The following is a 24,735-nucleotide window of genomic DNA, read 5'->3' as shown; positions in this document are numbered from 1 at the left end:
AATTGATTTAGTAATGAAAGGCAGAAACAAAACCCATATTCCCGTGTGAGATGAGCTATAGAACAGTTTACTTTGGCATTTATAATTAAATTATATACTCACCATAAAAAGTGAGGTACCCAAAAAGTGCAGATATAAAGTAAATGAGAAAACTTAATGCAATTGCTGTATTGGTTACATTTTGCATTCTTTTCTTTGAAGGCCTAATTAAAGACAAAAATGACAAAAGGTGAATTAGTGATATGAATTATATTTAAAGAAACAAATGCATCCCAAGTTGGTAAAGAGGATTCCTCAATCATTTGAAAACTAGTACATTAATAATTATATACCAGAATTTGAAATTACACTTCTGGGAAACATTCTCAACTTAGACAGAATGAACTCTTAGTTTTTTTTTTTAAATTTATTTTATTTTACTTATTTATTTTGTGGGACCCTCACCGGCGGCCAGGGAAAGAACCGGTGCTGCAGAGCCTCGCAGCCCAGCGCTCAACCACTGCGCCACCAGGGGAGGCCCAGTTGTTTTGTTTTAAACTAACACTTAGAATCCAGTGACAGGAGGAAAGAAATAATAACAGAGAAGTCAATTTGAAAGTGCCAGAAATAAAAAGACATACTTAATATACTTAAAATACTCCAAAATTCTACATTACCTTTGAAGTTCACAGTATATGGGCAATATTGAGGTATGACAGAGAAATGAAAAAGCCATGGTTGGTATGGCATAAGCACTCTGAAAAAAATTTTAAAAGATGAAATTGTTAAATGCTACTCAAACCCATGACTTCATTAGATAATAAACTTAGTTCTTCAAAAAAAGGAAATCAATTAGTTTAAATTAATTTCATTTTTTATGAATCATCTCTTTAAAAAATAAGCACTTGTTTTTTCTTACGAGGGACAGAATTATGATCACCAGTAAACCTGATAGCTGGACTGCCTGTTTTCACCAGAATATTTCTTGGCTGACTTCCATACCGTGTTGCTTGTACTATAGTCACTACTTCTACATTATATGGGTAAGAGATAAATAATTTAAGTAAGATTAATGATATTTACACAAGATTAAAAAGAATAACAATTTAGAAATGAATTTATTATGATTTCTAGTCTTTCTTAATGTATGCATCGGGAAACTTAAATACCTCTTACTACCTTAAGCAGCAATAATAGTTAACGCTTTTGAACCTGCTTTCACCAATTCACTCCTAGGGAATACTGAAACTATTAATCACATTTTAGTATTACCATCATCTTTGACTAAGGTCTCTTTCAATGGGCATGAACATAATGCATTATAATAGACCAACACATTCTTAGAAATCTGTTGAAATACATGAGCATCAGTTTTTTTTCTTTCTTTCTTTTAAGAATATTTATGAGCCAGGGAAAGTTACAAAGCAAACAAATGTTACCATCTAAATGAACAAACAAACAAAAACCCTGTCTTTATACAATGGATGGGGATGATTTAATTTCTCTTTTATATGCTAAAAAGATTTCTTTTTAATTAACTTTAGGCTCATCAGGAAAAGAAGCTCCAGATGAGTGAAGACCTATTTTAGGACATTATGTCTCCTAAAATAAAATGCTACACTAGTAGAGTTATACATGTGTGGAGGAGGTTCCAGTATCTGGAAAAAGTGTAGTATCAAATAGATGAAGAAACTTGTAATAACAGAGAAGACTGAGTTCTTCTCAAACGGTAAAGTATACATTTTCCAGATGGGAACTCCTGTCTCCTCCACTGATGCTCGGAGGCTATGGTGGGCCTGTCCCGTGTCCTAGGCTCTTAAAGGAGGCAACAGGACTTGGTCTTCGAGTCTCCACTCCAGGCATCATAAATTTCCACTTTGGAATGTCAGCCAGAAGATATATTGGCAGCGCTCAATCGCTGGACCAATGATGAGGCTGTTTAGCTACAGACCAAGGTTCTACTCACAGGGGAGGAGTTTTGATATAATTGGCTATTTAGCTTTACAAGTCCAGAGGGCAACAGGAAGTCTGTGTCCACAGAGGACCTTATTGGCCAGACCAGACGTTCAGTAAATCTGTTCTTTTAGGCAGTGGCCCATTTAAAACAGGCTCCATTTAAAGGCATGCCAAAAAAAAAAAAAAAAAAAGTGGCTGTTTCATAATGGGCCACCCTGTGTTAAATAATATTATTCTTCTGGTAGGCAACCCTATACTTAGCACTTTCATGAAAATTAATTAGTTACAGGTACAAAGACCTAAGAGACCCTGTTACACAAATCTCTTAAAACTTGAAATGTGAAAAATCAACCAAAAGTATCTGTTAATAACTTACACACCTCTTTGGAGAAATGAAAGAGCTTTGGTTTACAATCATCTGTTGCATTTGAAATCTGTTTAAGAGGATTGAGGAGAAAAAGAGAAACCAACAGCCATTAAAAGTCAGAATACATCAACAAAAATGATGACTTTATTACTACTTAGCTTTCAAATGAAAATATTTTAAAACAAAGTTCCAAAATACTATATAGCTATTTTTTTTTTATTTGAAAAAGAACTATTAGTCTGATTTTTTCTTTCTAACTTAAAAAGGAAGAAACTGAAAAAGATAAACTGTACCTGGAAGTATTGCTCTGCATAATTCAATGTCAGAGGACAAGGGATGGACCATTTTTTAATTATTACCTGTAAGAATAAGTGGAATCAGCTCTCAGCTTATGCCTTATAAAATTCATGGCAAGAAATTGATTTCAAATACATAAGCATTATTTCAATTAATTTAACATCATACCAAATAAAATGTTCGCTTACAGAAATTCTTTGCTCATATGTTTCCCCTAGTCAGAATGAGTAATCATTTAGCCTGGTCACCTATGACAGGGGAGAAGGGGAAGCAGGAAATGCTGCATATCTGTTTAGTGGGGTGCTCCCCTACTAAAAGCTAAGAGTACTTCCATGCCAGTTGTCCAACTCCAAAAGCACCAAGGCATTAAAAAAAAAAAAAGTGCAATTCAAAATGGGAACATGGCACTTTTAGTGACAATGAAACAAAAATATGATTATATTCTTCTTGGACCTGGCATTGGTAGCAGATAGAGCTATATTAATAACAATTTTGGAAACAGTCACACACAGAAATAAGTAGAGACCTTATGCAGAGGGAGCGCTCAGGGATTTCTGATGTGTAAGTGCTACCTCTCCTTGCTTTTTTCAGAATTGCTTCTGGTGAATGTGGATAAAGGTAATGAAGAATAAGAGCTAGGGAAGTCAGCTATTTTCCAGAAATAATCAATGAAAATTTTGCAGGATTTCACTCTTACTTGTGGCCATCCTGTTCCTAGACCTGCAGTTGTGGTTGTGTCAACATTACCATTGTTGTAGTTGGTTAGGGCACATAATTACTCTGTAAATGTTTGCTACAGGCTGAAACCCAGCATATAAAAGGGCAAGGGAGAATAAAGGAAGCATCTATCTTTTGTAGGAGACCAATAAGTAAAAACTATTCTTATTCCTATTTGGCATTTATCTAGTTTTGTATTATTAACTAAGACATTAAAAATTTACATAGTGAAAAAACAAATCTAAGGAAAGCAAAACTTTTGGGATTAATCAGTGAATTAAAGAATTACTCTTAATTAAAGCCCTTACCAAGATAAACAATATTAGTTCTTTAATATTGCTATATATGTTTTTAATATGCAATAAAACTAAATGGCCAACTTACCAAGAGGTGAGAAAAAAAAATCAAAAGCAATAATCTCATGAACATTGATGTATAAATAAATAAATAAATAAATAAATAAATGGATGCTCTCATCATCTTTTTTCTGATATGTTTTCTAAAAAAGGTGGGGCAGTAGCTAGACAAGAAAGGTTGTCACTTATGGAACACTCATTTTGACCAGGTACTTTGATAAGCTCTATTTGCCTCATTTTATCAGTTATTACTACCAAGCTTGCAAATCAAAATATTTCAAAACAACTCTCCCAAATGCAATATAATCATGACTTCTTCATTAATGAGAAAATATCATTAGCAGCCTTACTTTTTACTGATATAAAACTCAGTTATTAGCCCAACCCTGCAGAGATCTAGCCCAACCCTGAACCTGCATGGTAGGACAGAGTGGAGAGAGATGATGTTTAATAAAAGCAGAAGTACCGGACAGGAATGGGAATAACCAAAAACAAAAAGTAACATTGGAGTCCTTGATTTCAGGCTGAAGAACAAAACATGGTAAGAAGAAATAGGAGGGCCTCCCCGGTGGCGCAGCGGTTGAGCGCTGGGTTGCGAGACTGCCCGCGGCCTCTGCGGCGCCGGTTCGATCCCCGGCTGCTCCCCGGCCACCTGAGGAGGGTCCCACATGGCGCGCAGACCTCTCCTGCCGCCCACTGCTCCCCTCAGCAGTGTACTTCGATCCTTCTGCCTGCTCTGCTCCCCGCTCTGGCTCTGGTGAATTCTCTCGCCCTCCCGCGCTTCTGGCTGTACCCAGTGCATGTATAAAATGAAAACAAACAAGCAAACAAATAAATAAATAAATAAAACATGCCTCTATTTAAAAAAAAAAAAAAAAAAAAAAAAAGAAGAAATAGGAAAAGGACTAATTATGAAAACTATTTGTTCACTTGCACAGAACCCCTTCCTCTTCCTCTCTGCTCCAAGTCCTTCCCATCTTTCAAGGCTCAGCTCAAGTTTTATTTCTTTTCATATCTTTCTTTACTCTAGCTTTCAGTAGTCATTCCTTCCTTTCAGCTCTTGTGATTCTTATTCTGAAATAAATAAATCCATACATAATGATGAATTGCCTACACTGTTCTCTATTTTGTTCAATAAATTTCTCTGATATCCTATACTGACAGATCCTTAGAAGTTAAACTCCCACCATTCCATTGTGCTCAGTAAAAGGAAAGCTTCTGAATAAAATCAATTCAAATTATCTTCTTGATTACTGACCTATTAAAATAGTACTTAGAATACCAATCTCTATGCATAACAGAACTTTGGAAGGAATGGCAATACACGTGTGTTCTAAAATAGAGCAAGAAGAGATAAATTTACTGAAAAAGGTAAATCCATCTGGTTATTGTCATTCTGAGCCACTACTAAAATAAAATTTAATTTTAAAATGTTAGCTATTTTAGTGAGGTCAAAAATTTCTGCTAAAATTTTTCTGCTAAAATTTTTAATGCAAAATAAGGATCTGGGATAACAGGGAACTGTATAGATTCTCATTTGAATTATTTGAAGAGTATAACTTAAGAAAATAATAGTTTTCTGGACTGAATTTTTATATTATATGTCTACAGATTTACAAACATATTAACAAAATTATTCACACTTGAAAAAATTAGCATCCTTCCAAAAAATCTGGATTAAAATATGTTTTCTTGTATTCAAAACCTAGTATTTAAGAGAATCTAAGATAAATATGACAATTAGAGTATTTTTAAAAAGGATGTCTTCATTGTCCTATCGCAGATCTATTTAACTTGTGCTCACAGGTAAAAATCTGAGCATATGGTTTGCAAAGCATTTATAATAAATGCAGAGTAAGGGTATTATTTCCATATGACTGCTACAGTAAAAATCTGTATTGAATTAAAGAGTATCTGCCATGATGGTCATGTGAAATAATACTGTGAATAATGTGAAAAATACAATAGTCATATCGATATAGCTCAACTGTTTTAAACTATTGACTATAAAAACCAAATTACTTCTACCTATGCAATGCGTGGACTGCCAAATACCTGTGAGGAAAACAATTCAATGTTATCTATACTGATTCTCTTTAATATCTATATGGTTCATTTACCTATGTAGACCACTTCTAACCATGTATATGCTTCTCAATAATCAGATTATGATGAAAATATTTGTTGCTTCCCTCTACAATGTAGAGCCTAAAAAGTATATGTTCATGAATGTTAACTAAACATTAGGTAATCATCTCACACATATGTAAGTCAAGTCATTATGCTATACTTCTTAAACTTATACAGTACAGCATGCCAATCATACTAGAGAGGAGAACGTACTCCTCTCTAGGAAAAAATTTTTCTTTGAAGAAAAGAAAAAAAATTTCTTTGAAGGTATCTGTGCAGTGCATACTTGTAAGATATTTCAGACAACTGTAGGGAGGGCAATGACTTTTATGTTAATAAATTCAACAAACAATTAACTGTGGACACATTATGTACTTTTAGTTTTAAAAACATTCATTAAAGTATAAACAATTCTGTACAATGCAATTAGGATCACTTTCACTTCATTTAGGTATTCTAAAGTTGCTTTATTATGTATTTTAGAAGATAATTTAGGCTATGTTAAAGGCATACTACATTGTTGTAACAGCTCAGAGGTCTAGCAGTTAATATGGTTTAGTTACTGACATGCTGTCTTGCTCTTCTGGATAGCATTTTTCTTGTATTCATTTCTCAATCATAAAGGAGAGTTTAATCAATCTTATGGTTTTAAGAGTTCAATCAAATCACTTAGATACGTATCTTCTTGGCAGGTTTAAAATGTTTAATCTGACCTAAATTGACACTTTGGTACTGATTAATAAACTGCTATGCAAAAAGAAAAAGGATCTTTTCAAAACTTCACACCAAGATACTATCTTCGGGATATTAAAATCTTTCTCTGAGTAGTTGAAAGGATATACTGGACATTCAAATTCTTTTATCATATTATTTTATAAATATCAAAATAAGTTAAGTTCACCATCCAATAGATATCTTCCCTGTGTATATAAAAATGAACTAATTTAAAGTAAGAAGAAATGTATTCCACATGTGAAGAAAAATATTTCTTTGCAGTAGTCTTTCTATGAGAACTTATCTATGCTAAATAAACCAGACCAGATAGAATTCAGGCAGCCTGATCTTATTAGATGTCCTCAACCATTAATACCCAGAAGCTCTGGTTTCATTGATGGAATAACAGTTCAAAATTAAGATGACTAGAATCAAATTGATTTTACAGATTAGAACTAGCCTGATTCTCATGCTTGAGTGCCCCACACACATACATACATACACACTACTATACAAAAATGAACCACTATACACACATACACAAAGAACTTTACTCATCTAAGGTTTCAACACAATTAGTACATTCTCCTCTCTAGTTGACCATAAGAGATACTGAATTTGAAGTGCTGCCCTAGCTAAGACTCTTCAAAATGGATACAGAGAAGGAAATAATTTTGTGGAACAAAGTGCTTTCAATAACACATTAAAATAAAATGGGATGCCTTCCCAATACAAAACAGAACTAAAAGAAAAAAAAAATAATACAATGAGTTCAAATTTAGTGAGATAAGTAATACACTGTATTTCAAACTTACCACAAGAGCAAAGAACACCATAAAGAAAAATGATAAACTACTTGTGTAGCCAAGAAATCCTGTAAAATAACAGTAAAATAAAAAGCAATTTATAAGGAAAGTGATCCTAACACACAGCTAAAGCTATACATCTTGGGCATGTTTTCTATTACAGTGTTTGGTATCTGGGGCTTAGGGTTAAGAATAACAACATTCCAACTATCTGTCACAGATCATTTGTGTAGCCCTGTATAGCAGAATTGGAACTGGCTTACCACTAATGGTACACTGTAAGGAAAGGCTGCTCTTTAATGTTCCACTGTAAAGATTTTATTTTAGTGGGGCAGACAAAATACTACTGCAAACCAAGTAATAGGTTAAGTGGGCAGGGCTGAAGGCTGAACAACCTAAAGTATGGCCAAATTTAAAATTATTCACAACCACCACTTCTACTAAAAATGTGGTACCATGAAGTTTTAAAGCCCCTTAATATTTTCTTTCTATTTTCCTTTCTACTAAACAAATCATCTTCTCTTCTAGAAAGACTTACCTATTTTAGGAAGAAGTGCAAGAGGGAACACAATGCCAACACAAATGATAATTAGTAGTGTTTGTCCATCAAGATACCACGACCTAGTAGAAAAAACAGTCCTATTTTAGGCACAAGATTCTAGTGTTTGTGTACACACACACACACACACTCGCTTACTCACACACACACCCCCAAATCATTACAACCACCCATTAGGAAAAACTGACTTCCTTTTGTTAAAATATATTCTTGTGGGATCCTGCTATTGTTATTAATGAATTCATATTTAAGAAATATATCAAAACAATGAGCTATCATTTCAACTACTAAATTAGCAAAAATTTCAAAATAAGTTTATTAAAAACATTTAAAAGAATGGAAACTGGAAACAAACATGACAACTTTAAAACAATGGGACTATGGGACAATCATAAAAAAGAATATTTTTCATGTGATAATAACTACTTATTAAATATAAATACACATAGCATGATAGCAATTTTTTTAAAGATTTATTTATTTTTGTACAAGAGCTGGGGTATAGACCAGAGGTGTGGGAGGGTGAGAGGATTCACCAGAGACAGAGTGGGGAACAGAACAGGCAGAGGGACCATCCCACTGATGATGGGAGAGGCGGGCGAGGCAGGAGAGGTCTGCTGCACCCATGATAGCAATTTTGATGAAAGAATTAATAAAAATGAAAAGAATCTGTAATATATTTGTAGATATTGTAACAAAGTAGTTCCATATTTTTCAGATTTTCAGGAAAGATCATGAATTACCAGTATAAAAGGGTATCAAATATTTTATATAAAGGCACTAGAATATTGAATGAAAAAGGGAAATTAAAAGTGTGATGGTATATTTTGATTGTTTTTTTTTTAAGTTGTATGCACATAGAAGTATAAGAAGATATTTTTAAAATACCAAAAGTACATATTTCTATGTTGTATCAATAGGAACAATTTTTATTTCCTCCTTGTTTGCATATTAATGGTTTTTTTCAGTATAAAATACATGTGTAGAAATTTCTAGAAGTTCAAGTTAACTTCCTAAGACTAGATTAGAATAAAAAGAGCAAATAATTCACAAAAGAAGTACAAGTAAATACATCTAAAGAAAATCTAATCTCTGGTGCCAATTAAAGCAATAAATAATGAGGCTGTTAAATTAAACAGGTAAAATTATTTTAAAAATAATATTCAAGGGCCTCCCTGGTGGCTCAAGGGATTAAGACGCAACCTATGAAGCAATCCACAGCCACTGCAGCACGAGTTTGATCCCCAGCCAGGGAGCAACTCACATGGAGCAGCAGACCTCTCCTGACTCGTCCGCTGCTCCGTTCATCAGTATATTTTAGTCAATCTGCCTGTTCTATTCCCCACTTTGCTCTGGTGAAACCTCTCACCGCCCCCCCATGCCTCTGGCTGTACCCGAGTTCTTGTATGCATAAATAAATAAATCTTTAAAAAAATAAAAATAAAAATAATATTCAAGGATGAGGCTTAACTGGCCCTTCATATATTACTAGTGATCTTGTCAATTAACACTATCTTCTAGAAAAAACATTAACAATATGCAGCAAGAGTAATAAAAGTATGGCAATCTACTCTAAGAAACTAAGAAAATAATTGAAAATACAAATAATTTTCTATGAACACAATAGTAATATAATATTAAGAAGCTGGGAGAAATCCTATAATATTTAGGTCAATAATAGCATATTCAATAGGACACTAAGTAGCTTTTAAAAAATAACAATTTAGTAAAATGAAAAATGTTAAGTCATAGAAATACAAAATACATGATTATTAATTATGTTTTTAAAATTATTTTTTTGGAAAATCAAAGGAAATAAAATGGTAATAGTAGTTAGGTAAGAAATGGCATGTATAACTTTCATTCGCTATCTTTCTAAACTTTTTGTAAAGTAGCTGTCATATTTTCACACTGAAATACACACATGTGTACAACAGAGACAAAGTAAATTTCATGCTAATATGAAAGCTGGGAACATCTAAGGCAACAGGGATACTTTTACTCTATCAGGTAGCCAAGTCTCCCACTATCACATTAAATTAGGAAAAAAACACACAAAATTCCAAGACTGAATCAAGAACACAAAACATGAACGGACCAATAATAAGTAAAGAGACTGAATAAGTAATGAAAGACCTCCCAAGAGAGAAAAACTCAGGACCAAAAGGTTTTACTGATGAATTCAACTAAACAGTAAAGAAAATTAATACCAATCCTTAAGAGGAAGGGACACTCCAAAACTCATTTTCCAAGGACAGCATTACCCTAATACCAAAGTCAGAAAAGGACTCTGCCCAAAAAGGAGGGCATTATGCTAAGTGTGATAAGTCAGACTAAGAAAGACAGGTAGTATAAATCAATTACATGATGAATCTAAAGAAGTTGAACTTGTAGAATGATGGGTTATCAGGGGCTTGGATAATAGAGATATATTGATTCAATAATAAAAATGTGCAGATAGATTAATAAATTCTGAGCAAATAATGTACAACATTGTGATTATAGTTAACAAACCATATTTATACTTGAAAGGTGCTAAGAGACTAGATCTTAAATGTCATTGAAAATGAAATATTTATGTATCATGATAGAGGTGTTAGTTATGGTGGTAATCAAATTACAATATATAAGTGTATCAAATCAATACTTTGTACACCTTAAACTTACACAATGATATATGCCATTTATATAGAAAAAGAAGGCACAAGAGAGGGAGGGAAGGGGAGAAGAGCTTTCCTCTATCTAAGTTTCAATCTTTCCACCTCTAATAAAGGTTTTATGATTCATTGTGTCTTTTTTACAGCCTAATTTATAAGGGAGTCATCTCTAATGTATCTTTAATGGGTACTACTGGGTACTGACAGCTTCTTTAACAGAACAAGAGAAGGATCAACAGTAGAAATAGCACCATGATGATACCTTTCTCTTCTCCACCCTAATTTATGTCTTAGAAATTGCACATGCTGGAAGCTAAAACCTATGCACAAGTAGCTCTAGCTCTAATGGATCAAAAGCTGGGCTCTCTGCATTGTGCACGTACCCCTCTATTCCTGGTATGCAGGAGCTCTTAAGAGAATACACATATTAAAAATATAAAATGATACTGGGCATGTTCATCTTCTCATCAGTCTTGAGTGAGAAACAAAATGGGTACTTCAAAATATCCCTCATTAAGGAACACCTGGCAACTAAATTTCTGAAGCTGGCAAAAAGCCCAGGGCTCTATGTCTGAAATCTCCTTCCTTCTGGGATCCAATATCAGATCTAACAGTTGCAGCACCAGGAGAAAAAAGACCCAAAGGAGCACCAAAGCAGATTCCATCTGTTCTGCTGTCCCTGCTATTGTGAAGGCAGAGCTGTGCAAAGGGAGCATGTTAATTCTCAGGATGAGAGCCTCTTTTCTCTTTCCTAAGAATAAAGGAACATTTGAAAATCCAGAACTTTGTAACTTATAGTCAACTTTGTAACTTATAGTCTGATAGTATACTTTTTTACTTTATACCATTTCAGATCACAATTCAGCCATGTCCATAGAAGCCACTTGACTATGCAAAGCACTGAACTGTGCATCTGAAAATAACTTCACCTCCTCTCAGCAGTTATCTCAGAATCATAGCTATGGAATGTGAGAGCTAGGAGAAACACCACAGATCATCTGGCTCAACAGCCTCACTTTATATGTCTGTAAAATCAGCAAAAGGATGATGGTGACCTAGTGACAGAAGCAGCAGGAATACGCTTTACCTTCCATCGTCTGAGTTTATGGTATTTTTCAGATACTGCCTCATTTATTTCAAGATTATGCTTTCTTTACACTTTGTTTTTCACAGGCTTGAACTTTAAATTCCTACAAAAAAGAACTTTATTGTAAAATATCACTTCTCTATTTCTGGCTTGACTACTGTTTATTATTTCTTTCCCTTATTAAGTTATCTTAACAAGGCCAATTACAAATACAGTGTTTTGCCATTCACCAACAATAAAGGCAATACAGTAACACGTAGTAAACTTACTATAGACTTCATGAGTATGTCACAGTCAACTGATTTGTGTTTGGCAAGGAATATTTTCCAAAGGACAGAAATGATTAAACTTACAAAATAAACCCCAATCTGAGAAATAAAAACCAATAAAAAGAAACCCCAAAAAGCAAATATTAAGTATAAATACAGATATAAATATCAATCAACATTTCAAAATTATATACTATACTAACCTTAAGTTTTTTCCTAAGGGGGGTTAAAAAGGGTGATATAACAGAACCCCTGTTTTCCTACTGTGATCTAAATATGCATTCTCTTAAAGCCAAAATAATTAGAGTAAAAAGTTTTATACTTCCTAGAAAACTTGTTTGATCTGTGGATTTAATCCTATATGATAAAAATGTTCCAAGTATGAAATATAGAGCATAAATCCTTAGCTGTATTGCAAATGCTTTGGCATGCACATGGTTTTTTTTCCATATTCTAATGAAAACCAGATTTATTTATAAGCTGCTTTAATTTCATTCTCGAATGGAATGGAACAGGAGTATCGTATGTTCTGAATTAGGATCTTACTCACATCCCATATCAATTATGTAACTCAAATGCAAGACAACTTAATTGTGTCAATCATATTCCCCTGACAAGATCATTAAATGTTAACAGAGAGCTTCCAACTTTTAACAGCCATAGATTTTAAAAATGCAAGTTATTCTATTTAAAATATACATGTCTCATAAAATTTTGCTACAAGTATTATAGCTTCTGACTTCTAATAGTGATTTTTTAAATTAAACTATTACAAACATAAAGTTCCTCTTCAACATCTTCATAAAGGTTAATATTTTACGAAGGTACATCAAATCTCACAGATAACCCAGAAAATAAGCAGACTTAAAAAATCTTAAATACAATTTATTGTAAGTCAAATCCTAAAAGTATGTAATATCTTATTGATCTCAGAAGAAATATTGCTGTGAAACTCTAGAAATAAATTGCCCTAGATATTAAGTCAATTATCATGACATTTGTTTCTTAATTATTTTACAGCAGTTTTAAAAACCAGTGATCTATCTGTGGTCTAACCAATTAATATGATTAGCCCCTTACTGTTTTTCAAAACTTTAAAATCCAAAAGAAGTTAATATATTACATTTAAAAGAGGATGAAGCTGTTAAAAGATGTTCAATTTTAAAAGATCATAACAGAGATGATGTAAACTAGCCACAGTATGTTGAAGCATACAGTTCTAGAAGCCCATTCTGACATATAAAAATAACATTTTTGTAAATTTTCTAATGTGAGATGGGAGTTAACTTTTATTTTTGCTTGTAAAACAAATGGTGAAGAACCTACAGCTTAAACTAAGTTACATCGCCAAAAGAAGTCCAATTAATTTCCTGAGTTTTTGAATATGAAATGGATAGAACACACATCTCCTTGTTCTGAGTCTAACATTCCTTATTCCACTTCATACTGGCTTCGGTTCTTAGCCCCATATTATAAAAGAAATTTATCACACAGGATTTTTTTTTTTTTTTTTGAGGAACAGAAGTTGTTCTCAAAATTTTTACAGCAAACACAAAAGGGATTTTTATAGAACTATTTCTTACAGCAATTGTTTATTAAGACCATAAACTTAAAAGTAGATAAAACAGGTAGTTGTGAACATCAAATGTGGTAACAAATGTGGAAATCTTATAAACTGTAAAGAACTATGTAAAAAAGCACAGTATCTTCTGACGATGAACAATCTTGAAGACATCTACCTACCTACCTTTTGTGCACCCACATTTGCTTGATGGTTCCTAGTTGATCTAAAGTATATCATATTTCCCTTACAAATGTTTATTTGCAGTTGTCATAGTAGAATTCTTTAATGAAAGCCAAGTAATGCACTCTAAAAACTAAATTTGGAAAACTTGCCCTGCAATCCAGAACAAGTTCAAATACTGGAATAATACAACCAAATATGAAAGTCTAAAAGTCAGACAGGTTTTTATGTTGTTCTATAGAAATTATATTAAATACCATTAAGAAAATTAAATGGATTTTTCCTGCCTTTTCAAGTTTTTTTTCCCCCTCAGAATTTCTTGTTCCATGTAGTTAAAGGAAAAGTAAATTTAATTTGTTTTTCCCATAAAAAAAGATGAATTAAGTCTTTAGAACCCAGTGGTTTTTTTTTTAAATAAGGAGAAAGAAGGTATACTGTGGTTTAGTATTATTTATAATATCATTAAAAAACAGGAAATGAAACAATTAAGCTCCTGCAAATGATTTTTTAAATCATGCTTCATAGTAGTAATGTCACATAAATACAGTTGTAACTTTATCACTGACTTACTTTATCACCATAGTTTGCTGAGAAGTGACAGCAAAATTATCCATTTACCTCTTGTGTGTAAGACCTTTACTATCAGTGGTTTCAGCCTCCAAACCTGCCCCCAATCCAATCTTTCATATCCCCAGGAGTTTCTCCAATATTCTTCTCCAAGAGTTTGTTCATACCTGTCCTGTCCAATTTTCCTCTGCAGAATACAAGGGTACACCTGATGCTTCACATGGCTTACAATACAATTATTTGTATGTAACAGATCAATAAATGTCTGTTGAGAGTTTTATTCTCTATGACTACTATGTCCCGGCCTAATTTGCAAGTGTCTTGAAGATAGGAATAACATTTATTTTATTTCCCACTAGAGTTTAATAAACATTGAATTAAGAAATTAATACACACAGAGTGAAATTTTTTTTTCTTACCCACTATGGTCTCCAGACAAAAATTCTGAAATAGCATCAGGGAGCTCTGTTTTAATAATGAAAAGATAAGATGACATAGCTGCAAAAGAATTAAAAATCTATCAGAATTCCATAAATTTTAACCATTTAAAGAATAATCCATACAGAAACACAGATGTCCACTAGGCCTATGACAATGTGTGACAAATTAACTCATGCTGTACCCTCCTCACAGACATACATTCACCAGGAATAGAGATAGGCCCTGCAGAGAGGAATGACTGACTGGTAGTTCATTAAGTATCCTTCATTTCCATTACAAGGAAAAGGCAAATTATTTATCAAGGTAAGAAAGGAACTTGATAAGCAATTTATAATTGAAATTTTGAAGTTTTTTTTTTTTTTTGCAAAAACTCATGTGTTATCATCCCTTCCAAGATATTAGAGATGACTGCAGCAACAATTAATACAGAAACAGAACTTTAATAAACATAGCTTATAACTTTATTTGTTCCTTATTACTAAAGACCTCCCTGTACAGGTCTAAGAATCTCCCTTCCCCTTTCCCTCCCCCTCCTCCTCTCCTCTTCCCCCCCCCCACCTCTCTCCTCTGCTATTCCCCCACCCCTGCCCAACATTATGGACTTATATTATTATAAAACAAAAACAGAATGCATGAGTTACATTTAAAATCATCCTCTAAAATAGACTATAAAAGATTCAAGGGAAGGCACTAAGTATTATAAAGAGACAAAACGTATATATTTTTTCCATTTTATTAACAAGGCTCATCTGTATTATGCAATCTAATTCTGAAGCTAGTATTATTTCTCACATTTTATCTGACTAGACCTAACATTTGCCTCGATGGTTCTGGATTTGAACTTGTTCTGGATTTCTCACATTTTATCTGAGAGAGACAGCTTTTATAGCATTTTAATAATGATTCTACTTATAATGCAGCTATTAGGAAAAAACAATCATAAACCTTTCATCATATTCTAGGAAGTGTTTTAATATGGTTACAAAATACAGAACTCATTTGTTTGTAAATACTTGACTTTAAGCTCAAATGCTTAAGTATATTGAAACCCAGATGATTTCAGTCAGAACTTCAGTTTAACAAAGTAATAATCTCTCTTACCCCCAACTAATAAGAGAGATTACCAAGAGCCAATAATAGTATGTCCATGAAGAATAAAGAGTATATTGTTTGCATGTTAATTTTATTGCTTATTTATATTTCAGGAAATATTTCATATTTTCCTTGGACCTACAAACACTAAGTACACAAATGAAACATCAAGTCTGAATAGCAAAAATCTGAGGAAAATTGGTAAGAAGTCTCAAATAGTTTAAGAGGAAGAATGTACATTTCTCAATCAACATATTTAAAAGTATTTGAACTTCTTCACAATTATTATAGTGCTATGTGACCACTTAACCCTGGAGAATAAAAAGGATAAATACTAGGTTTTTGTGTAAATTTATATGAAGATGACAATACTTACACAGACACAATCTAGAATTTTTTTAGTAAAATAACATGTGTCTACGGCAAAGCAAAATTTAGAACAGTTAAATAAATAATCATTTCTCTGTAACAAAAACATACATGTGCACATTTTCCAGTTTATGACTATTTCTTTTTCCCCAGCAGAAGCACAGCTGTTAAAGTATAGCTTTTTCCCCAACAGAAGTAACAGTGCATTTCTGCAAACTTTTTTTAGCTACAAGGCATTAAACTTGACTCTATGTGAAAAGGTGCTGTATATTACTCATACACTCCTAAAAAAAAAAAAGTGAAATCATTTGGGGACAAAACAGAAAGAAGATTTAAATTAAACCCCCCCTCAAAAATTTGGGCTCTTTGTTTATAATACTTTTATCTATTTCAAAGAAGCATACACATATGGAATGATGATGCAAATCATGAATTAAATTTTCTGAAACTGTCCTAGGGCTACTTAAATATATCTCATAGGGAAAAAGTACCTTGAAAACAAGGAATGCAGACTTCCTACACAATGCAATTTATTATCTGCCCATCAGTCTTTTTGTTTGGATTAATCCAACACCACATGCATTTCTAAAGTTTCAGACATTCATCTCTTTCAGTAATTTTCTATTATTTCTTTTAGATCTTTAGTTGTAAAAAGCTTCAATGAATATGAGATCATATTTCTTTCTAATATACAATCTGTCATTCTTCCCAGAATTTCTATTAGCCCCTGGCTAATCATTTGATCGCTTTTATCCTTTGCTGTAGCCTTAACTCTTCGGTTTTTAAACGGGAATCCTATTTCATTAGATTCCAGTCTGAAGAATCATGTATATTTCAAGAAATACGACCTCACTAAACATATGTTTCTCTCAAAAAAGATCTCAGTATACATGATATAAACATAATAAAACATGCAAAATACTGCTTCTTTCTTAGAGAATGCTGGTGCTTGTTTTAAGAGCTACAAAACCACAGAAAACCTCCACTGATTAGGTAAAACAAAGAACATTATCCTCTTCACTGTCCAAATTATTTTTTCTTAACCACAAGCAATAAGACCTTCATGTAAGGACTAACACATTATATATAATACAGAGGTAAAACAAAAAAGATTACCAAATACACATACATAAAGAGAACAATCAGTTCAATAAAAAACACTGGAAAGTTTTAAATATTTATAATCAATAGGAAAACTCATATATCCATTGCTTATAACCAAAATGTTCACTAGATCAAACAGCTGTCTGCCACACCTTTTGCCTCATGTCTTCTATTAATGGCATAAGGAAGTGTTTAAAAACTTGTATTAGAGACAGGTCATAAGCAGGAATTTGTAAATGATTTTTGCTGACATCAATACATAGCATAGACTCCTAATACAAGACGTACCACGTTGTACTCTAAATTAGTAGCTGTAATAGCATCATCCATAAGAGCCATGGTCACAGTTAAGTAGTTCTGGCCTCCACACCACCAAAGCCAGAATTAGTGCTAGAAGACATACCTTGATGACAGGTTTCAGCCATTACAAATCATTTAGTTTCACCACATTAACTAAATAGGTATTCTTTTCTCCTTCTTTTTAAACACAACTAATAGAACTCATTTAATGGAAACTGCCCTGGGAAGGAAATTAAAATACCTGTCAACTTAACCAAAACACAAAAGTTAAGAGTATTCTTTCAGAACCATGTGAAAAAGCAACTGATATATTAAGAAATCACTAAAATAGGGTAAAATTCGATTAGGTAATAGTAAGGTCTTAATATTGGTTGATCTAATCATAAAGAGAAACACATGAGTTGAGAGCATGAAGGGTGAGGGGAGAGAATTCAGAAACAGAGAAAAGGAGAAAGGACTCTGAGAAAAGAACCATGAGACCAGCAAACACTTTAGGTTTTTGGATACTACCTATTATACACTTGACAGTATCTTACATGATTTGTAAGTCATTTCTTTGTTTGACCTTCACCAGAAACCTCTGGGGCTTTTATTTCACAAATGAAGAAATGAAAGCTCAAAGAAGTAACTTTCCCAAGCTAAGCTAGTGATGTTGGAAATAGTCTGGCTTAAGGAAATAGCACTATTGACTACAATGGTATGGAAAAGTACAGCATGAAGAAGAAATCCACCACAGCAAAGGAAAATCTATCAAAAGGACCATTCCCCAGAATTACTCCTTTCTCATCAGCACTTAAACAAGTTGTTTCTGTATGCTGACAGCTGGGTTCAAGGAAAACAAAGATTCTCTATAACATGAAACATTAGTTAGGAGCTTTAAGAACACCTAGAATGTTCATTTCACTTTGAGATATATTTTCAGTGTATTTCATTTCCGTTCTGTTGCTGGATTAGTGAAATGACTAGTCCCAGATTCCTCAGATAAGCTGAGTTTTGCGATAGCACTCTCCTACATCTACCACTATGGTTCTACTGCATCACAGCTGTGATTGTATTTCAGAAAAGAAACTTTCCCATTCTCACAGTTGAAATATTAACACTACACTGAAATCTAAAAAAAAAAAAAAATAGCAAAAACTAATCACTTCCCCCACAAACCCTATACTCTTATGCACTATTTTTCCCAGGACTCCATTTAAAAAAAAAAAAAAAGACACTGCCTCACTTGGAATTTGGGCCTAACAAAGCATTAATTTAGAAAATTAATGATTCTTTTTATTAAACACTTAAAATACATGGATGAAGATAAGATTACATACAGCTATTTTAAAAACAGAATTAGGTTTTCAGCACTTGGAGGAAGTTCAGCAACTTCTTAAAGGATTAGTCAGCCAGCCCAACAAAAACCAATGTACTAGGGGAGAAAATAATTGTTTCCCACTAAATAAATTCAATTTTATTTCAAACATGGCTGGATAACAACTAGTTTAATCCAGTCAATGTCTTATTAACCTGGTGCTCCTACTAAATGCCCAAATGCCATTGAAAATCTATTCCTAGATTTGTACACAACACAGTTTCTTTTTTTAAAAAGGACTACTTTTTTTTTAACCTCAAAAACAATATCATTTCTCTAATATGTGCAGATATGAAAATTAAATATATGGGGTAGGGAAGAGTTCCCTCATAAATCCAGGAAAATATATATCTCTGTTTTTATTATTTACCAAGACCTTAGATTTTAATAGTGACCAGAATATTCACTCTTCTGAAAATCCTATAATTAAATTTCAATAAAAATGATTAATAAAAAATACATTATTTTTAAAATCTTTTAAAAGTTAAATGTTATCAATAAATTTTATCAAAAAAAGACTCTTCTAAATTTTCTATACTTGTGTTCTAAAGCAGTGCTTTCTTGAATTTCTGGATAAGACCATTGTAGCTCAAAAAAGATGCCGTTTAGGGCCTCCCTGGTGGCACAGGTGGTTGAATGTGGTGCTGTGAGGCTGTTTGCAGGCTCTGCAGTGCAGTTTCGATCCCAGCCAGCTGGGGGGATACCCACATGGCGCGGCAGACCTCTCCTGTCTTGCCTGCTGCTCCCCTTAGCAGTGTATTTCAGTCAGTCTGCCTGTTCTGTTCCCCACTCTGTCTCTGGTGAATCCTTTCACCCTCCCGCACATCTGGCCTGTACCCCAGTTCCTGTATAAATAAATAAATCTTTAAAAAAAAAATCAAGAAATAACTGAAGACATCTAGGATCACCAAAAAAAAAAAAAAAAAAAAAGCAGTTTGACTACAGATGAGCCGAGCAGCAGATGGCGCTGTAACAGCATGCCCAACCTGTTTCTCAAGAGACAACAAAAAGTACTTCTAAGATTTCACTAGCCTACAAAAAAAATTATAGGAATACTTATTAGTTTCTAACTTATCTAATATTAAATCATGAATGTAAAAATACTGACAATTTGAAATATGTATAGTTATCAACAGAAAATGATTTTATATATACATTCTGTTTATTTCAAAATGATGTACAATTATGTAAGAGGGTTGCTGAGTTTCTCTTAAAACTTAGATTCCCAAACTGAGATGTTAATAAAAATTAGAGTAAGGTTTGTGGTCTCTGTGACATACTGAAAAATATGGGTTATTCTAATAATTTCAATAGGCTTCAGTAACACTACTAAATGTTTGGGTTTCTTTCACAATATGTAGCAGTGAAACTACTAAGAATGAATGCATTATCTTAGAGATCTGTCATATGTTATAACAGCAAAATATGAATTTCACATACTCCTAGGAGCCACTCACATTTCCATGTTTTGAGTTGGGCAAGATTTGAAACCTGAAACAACACCAATTAACTTCACTTTCATCACATACTTGTAAGAGTTAATAGGACTTTCTCCGGCTTGACCAATAACGACTTTGGGTTTAATGAATGATTTCTAGGGATACTTTTGTCTACAAAATGATCTGTTTCAAGATTATGACTGTGGGGCCTCCCCGGTGGCGCAGCGGTTGAGCGCTGGGTTGCGAAGCTGCCCGCGGCCTCTGCGACGCCGGTTCGATCCCCGCTGCTCCCCGGCCACCGGAGGAGGGTCCCACATGGCGCGCAGACCTCTCCTGCCGCCCGCTGCTCCCCTCAGCAGTGTACTTCGGTCCTTCTGCCTGCTCTGCTCTCCGCTCTGGCTCTGGTGAATTCTCTCGCCCTCCCTCGCTTCTGACTGTACCCAGTGCATGTATAAACAAAAACAAAGAAAGAAAGAAAGAAAACATGCCTCTATATAAAAAAAAAAAAAAAAAAAAAAAAAAAGATTTTGACTGTGAAACTAACTTCTTACCTTGGATTTTAGGAAAAGAATATCATGCAATACAGTGAGACTAACTATGTGAAAACCATCTATACTTGTTATTACAGTTAATCATTTTAGTAGTAGCCCACCAAACTCAAACTCTCTCAGTCAGAGTTTTCTTGCCTGAAACAGCATTAAATGTTAAAACTTCCAGATGCCTCTTTTCTGATTTTGTGTCCCAGCAGCAATGACTATTGGCAAATGCCACTCTAACTCCTAAGGAAATGGATGACTGGGGGTTATCTCTGGCTCTGGCTATTTCAGGCCCCCAATTCATTAGTGTTGGGAGGAGGTCAGGAATTTTTTTTTAAAGATTTATTTATTTATGCATACAAGAACCGGGGTACAGGCCAGATGTGCGGGAGGGTGAGAGGATTCACCAGAGATAGAGCAGGGTACAGAACAGGCAGACTGATGAAATATACTGCTGAGGGGAGCAGCGGGCGAGACAGGAGAGGTCTGCTTTGCCATCTGGGATTCTCGCCGGCCAGCCGGGATCAAACCGGAGCTGCAGAGGCTGCAGTCAGCTTCACAGCGCTGCACCCAACCACCTGCGCCACCAAGGGAGGCCCAGGAATTGTTTCTAAGAAGTATTTTACTATATGGCTCTTCATTATGCAAATTTTCATAATCTTAGAATAAGAGCACTAAATTTAGTGAATTCATTTTTTTCTATTATAAAGTACAGAGATTATTTAAAGACAGATTTTTTTCAATCAGTTGGCTAGACCATATTAGTGTCCTGTGACTAACAGCACCTTACTGATCTTGGGGTGTTGGGGGAAATTGTTACATAGATTCTTTCTCAAAGAAACTACATGCTTATTTGTATATTCTGTGAAGACTTCTCTTCCCATTTGATCAGCTCTCTCTTCCTACAAGGATACCAGGCCAGGCTGTCTCTCCTTCTCTCCCTTCCTTTTTCCCATAATAAATATGCTAGTCATGAAAGACATGAATGAATGAGCAAATTACAAAGATTTATGAATTATGGAGATGTAAGGGATAGGTTTCCAGTGAAAAATCCACGCAACAAATATTGGTCATTTATTGACTATGCAACTCAAGATCATTTTGCTTTAAAGGTCTCTTTCATTTTTCTCATAGATTCATCAGAGGTACAGAATCTCAAGAAAACTGAACAATGCTTAAATATTACAAAGAATAAAAGAATTATGAAGCATCAATCTAAGACATATTACCTAACATAACAACACCAGATTTCAAAGTACTTTATTACCTATTTACATACCAAAGATCTAACTCTCTCCAACACTTTCAATCTTTTAAACTTATATAATTTTAAACTAAATTGTTCCATGGGTCTTCAAGTTTCTTCCTGCCATTTATATAGCATATAAAATTACCTCTGAGGCAAAATTTTAAGCTATTAAGTAGAATTTAAAAATTTTTCTCAATTATTCAAATATTTCCTACTGAGTTACTCTACCAGAAGCAAGGTCAATTTAGGAAAGCAAATGAAAACACTGAGTTTCTGACCCCAGGAAGTTTTTAAAATCCTCAATATTTAATCTTTTCACAGATTTTCAAATATTTACAATATTATAGCAGAAAGAATAAATGCTTTAGAAGTAGACAGACAAAGCAAGGTTTGAGTCTGGTTTTATTAAGGAGTAAAGGTAAACAAGTTACGTATTTCCTTTGAGTACTGATCTCTTCCTCTATAAATGAGAATAATACCATCTACCTTGAGGAGTTCTTGTAAGTATAATTAAAAGATCTAGTAGAATACTGTACCTAAATATAATCTATTATATAATTTTTCCATTCTAAACAATGTACAAACTCAGACCATTTATATTAATAATGAACGTTCTATCTTTGAAAAACTGCTATGTGAACTATGTTATATATATATTAGGCATATAAGAAGTGTAAAAATTCAGCCTAGGCTACACATTTCACAGTATCTTATAAACATTCATATATATCTGATTAAGAAAGAAAAATCAAAATCCATTTCAAAGAAGTAACATTAAGTTCTATGCACAATATGTTAAAGATCCTCCAAAGTAAGTATCCTGTTTTTTCTCAAGCATACATTTCATTATCTAGTAACTGATAAAACTTCCATTATATCTATCAAGTATGTCAACCAAGAAACTATTTCTTGAGACTGATGTGCCGAGACTAAAATCTCAGAGGCTCAGACTGTCCTAAAGGGTAGTTCTAAAAACTGTTTACATTTCTGACTAAAAGCAGCTGACTGTGAAAGCTGTTAAAGCAATAGTTTCTGATTTGTTAAAGATACCTAAGGAAAGATCAAATCATCTTTTAAACCAAATAAAATCATCTTTCAACCCTCCTAGTGAACATTTCTGTAACAAAAATATTCTAATTATCTGGAAGAATTAAGATGCTTCCCAAAATGCCTTAATAAAATTTGAATTTTGGGGAAAAAAAGGACCTTAAGATCCCTATTCCCATCCTACTCCTAACAATTAAACAAAAAGGAAAATGAAGCCAAGAGTCTGGGTAAGGGATTTCCCCAAAACACATGGCTACTCAGTGGCTAAGACTGGAGTAGACAGAATTCCAGGTACCTGTCTTTCAACCCAATTCTACTTACAAAGACAATACTCTATTTCTATTATAATAAAGGAGTGACTGATGCACATGTAATACCAAAGAAAAAAATCTGATATGTTTCAGTTATTACTTAATGAACTCTCAATAAATAAGCTTTTAACCAATGTAAAGAAAATCATGAGATCATTATTCTAAAAGCTTAGTAAGTACCATGAGCTTTTCCGAATTAAAAAGATAGTAAAAATTGCTATGAATGGTTCCAATTTACTTTTAAAGAAAAGGTTGTAAAACAAGCAAGTAAGCAAATTAACAAACTTAAAGAATTTATTTATCTATCACTGAATGCAGGAATCCTTTCCATGACATTCTGACAAGTCCCAGGTGTTGCTCCAGATTCTGAGAGTGGAGGGAAATATGGACGAGCTTACGATATAGTAGGGGAGAAAAGCACATACAGAAATAACTTCAATCTAATAAATAACAGCACGTACCATAACAGAGTCATGTGCAATAATAATTATATACAAGATTAGAGTACAAGGAAGGAATCAGAGTGAAGAATATACAGAATACAACAGCAGGGATTGTGCCCAGGTCACAAATTTAGATCAAAATTCCTGAATTGAAAATTCTACATAAATTACTTAATAATAGTTCAACATATTCTAACAAAACATGATGGTTCTTCACACCCATATTGAAAGAATAATGAGGGATTGAAAATATCAAAGTATATATCCACAGTAGAGACATTTACTAGTATACAGTGAAGCAATATATACTTGTTAAAATAAAATAAATTATTTTAAAGCAGATATTAAAACCAGTGACACTGTACAGATTCACAAAGTAAGAGACTGGTTTTTCTGACATCTAGTCTAAAAAGTGAAGTGTTAGAGTGAAGAGTGTTTGTGTGTTAAGGAAACTATTTGGCATGGCATCCAAGACAGAATTCTTCTCATTCAATAACATATTTTTTCTATGAAATTCAAACAAAACATGAATGTTCAGATTTGCAGAAAATGGCAAATACAATTTATTGTAGGAATGTCAATTTTTGACCAAGAAACCCTATTGGAATTTGTTTTACAATACTTAGAGTAAAATTGCTCAAATCTGTTAAGTATCAGAGTTGAACTTTATTAAATGTCACTTTAAATTTTGAACTGTTACATGTAAAAAATGAGATTAAAATGTATTCCCTCCATACAATCTAGTATAAGAGTCAACTTTCTCTGTGTATCTTTCTTTAATGGCATTTATTTAGCACTCAAATTAATGGTAAAAAAAAAATTAAGACATATTCAGAATTATG

At 33.4% G+C, this 24,735-nt stretch overlaps 1 protein-coding gene across 1 annotated transcript in view; it reads right to left on the bottom strand.

Annotated features, from left to right (window-relative positions):
- Nucleotides 1-24,735, bottom strand: part of SLC38A6 (solute carrier family 38 member 6) — a 55,095-nt gene that overhangs the window by 9,464 nt on the left and 20,896 nt on the right. The window contains exons 6-12 of the mRNA XM_037503470.2: nucleotides 14,625-14,703; nucleotides 7,861-7,943; nucleotides 7,332-7,390; nucleotides 2,596-2,661; nucleotides 2,316-2,369; nucleotides 657-736; nucleotides 103-203 (exon numbers count right to left, since the gene is read on the bottom strand). Of these exons, the coding sequence (XP_037359367.1) occupies nucleotides 103-203; nucleotides 657-736; nucleotides 2,316-2,369; nucleotides 2,596-2,661; nucleotides 7,332-7,390; nucleotides 7,861-7,943; nucleotides 14,625-14,703 (522 nt within the window). The remainder of the gene's footprint in view (nucleotides 1-102; nucleotides 204-656; nucleotides 737-2,315; nucleotides 2,370-2,595; nucleotides 2,662-7,331; nucleotides 7,391-7,860; nucleotides 7,944-14,624; nucleotides 14,704-24,735) is intronic.

The sequence above is a fragment of the Talpa occidentalis genome, unplaced genomic scaffold, assembly GCF_014898055.3.
Source record: "Talpa occidentalis isolate TD23 unplaced genomic scaffold, MPIMG_talOcc4v2.1 talOcc4.11, whole genome shotgun sequence".
NCBI classification, from domain to species: domain Eukaryota; kingdom Metazoa; phylum Chordata; class Mammalia; order Eulipotyphla; family Talpidae; genus Talpa; species Talpa occidentalis.
The sequence above is the reverse complement of the archived record's forward strand: the minus strand, read 5'-3'. Positions and strand labels throughout refer to the sequence as shown.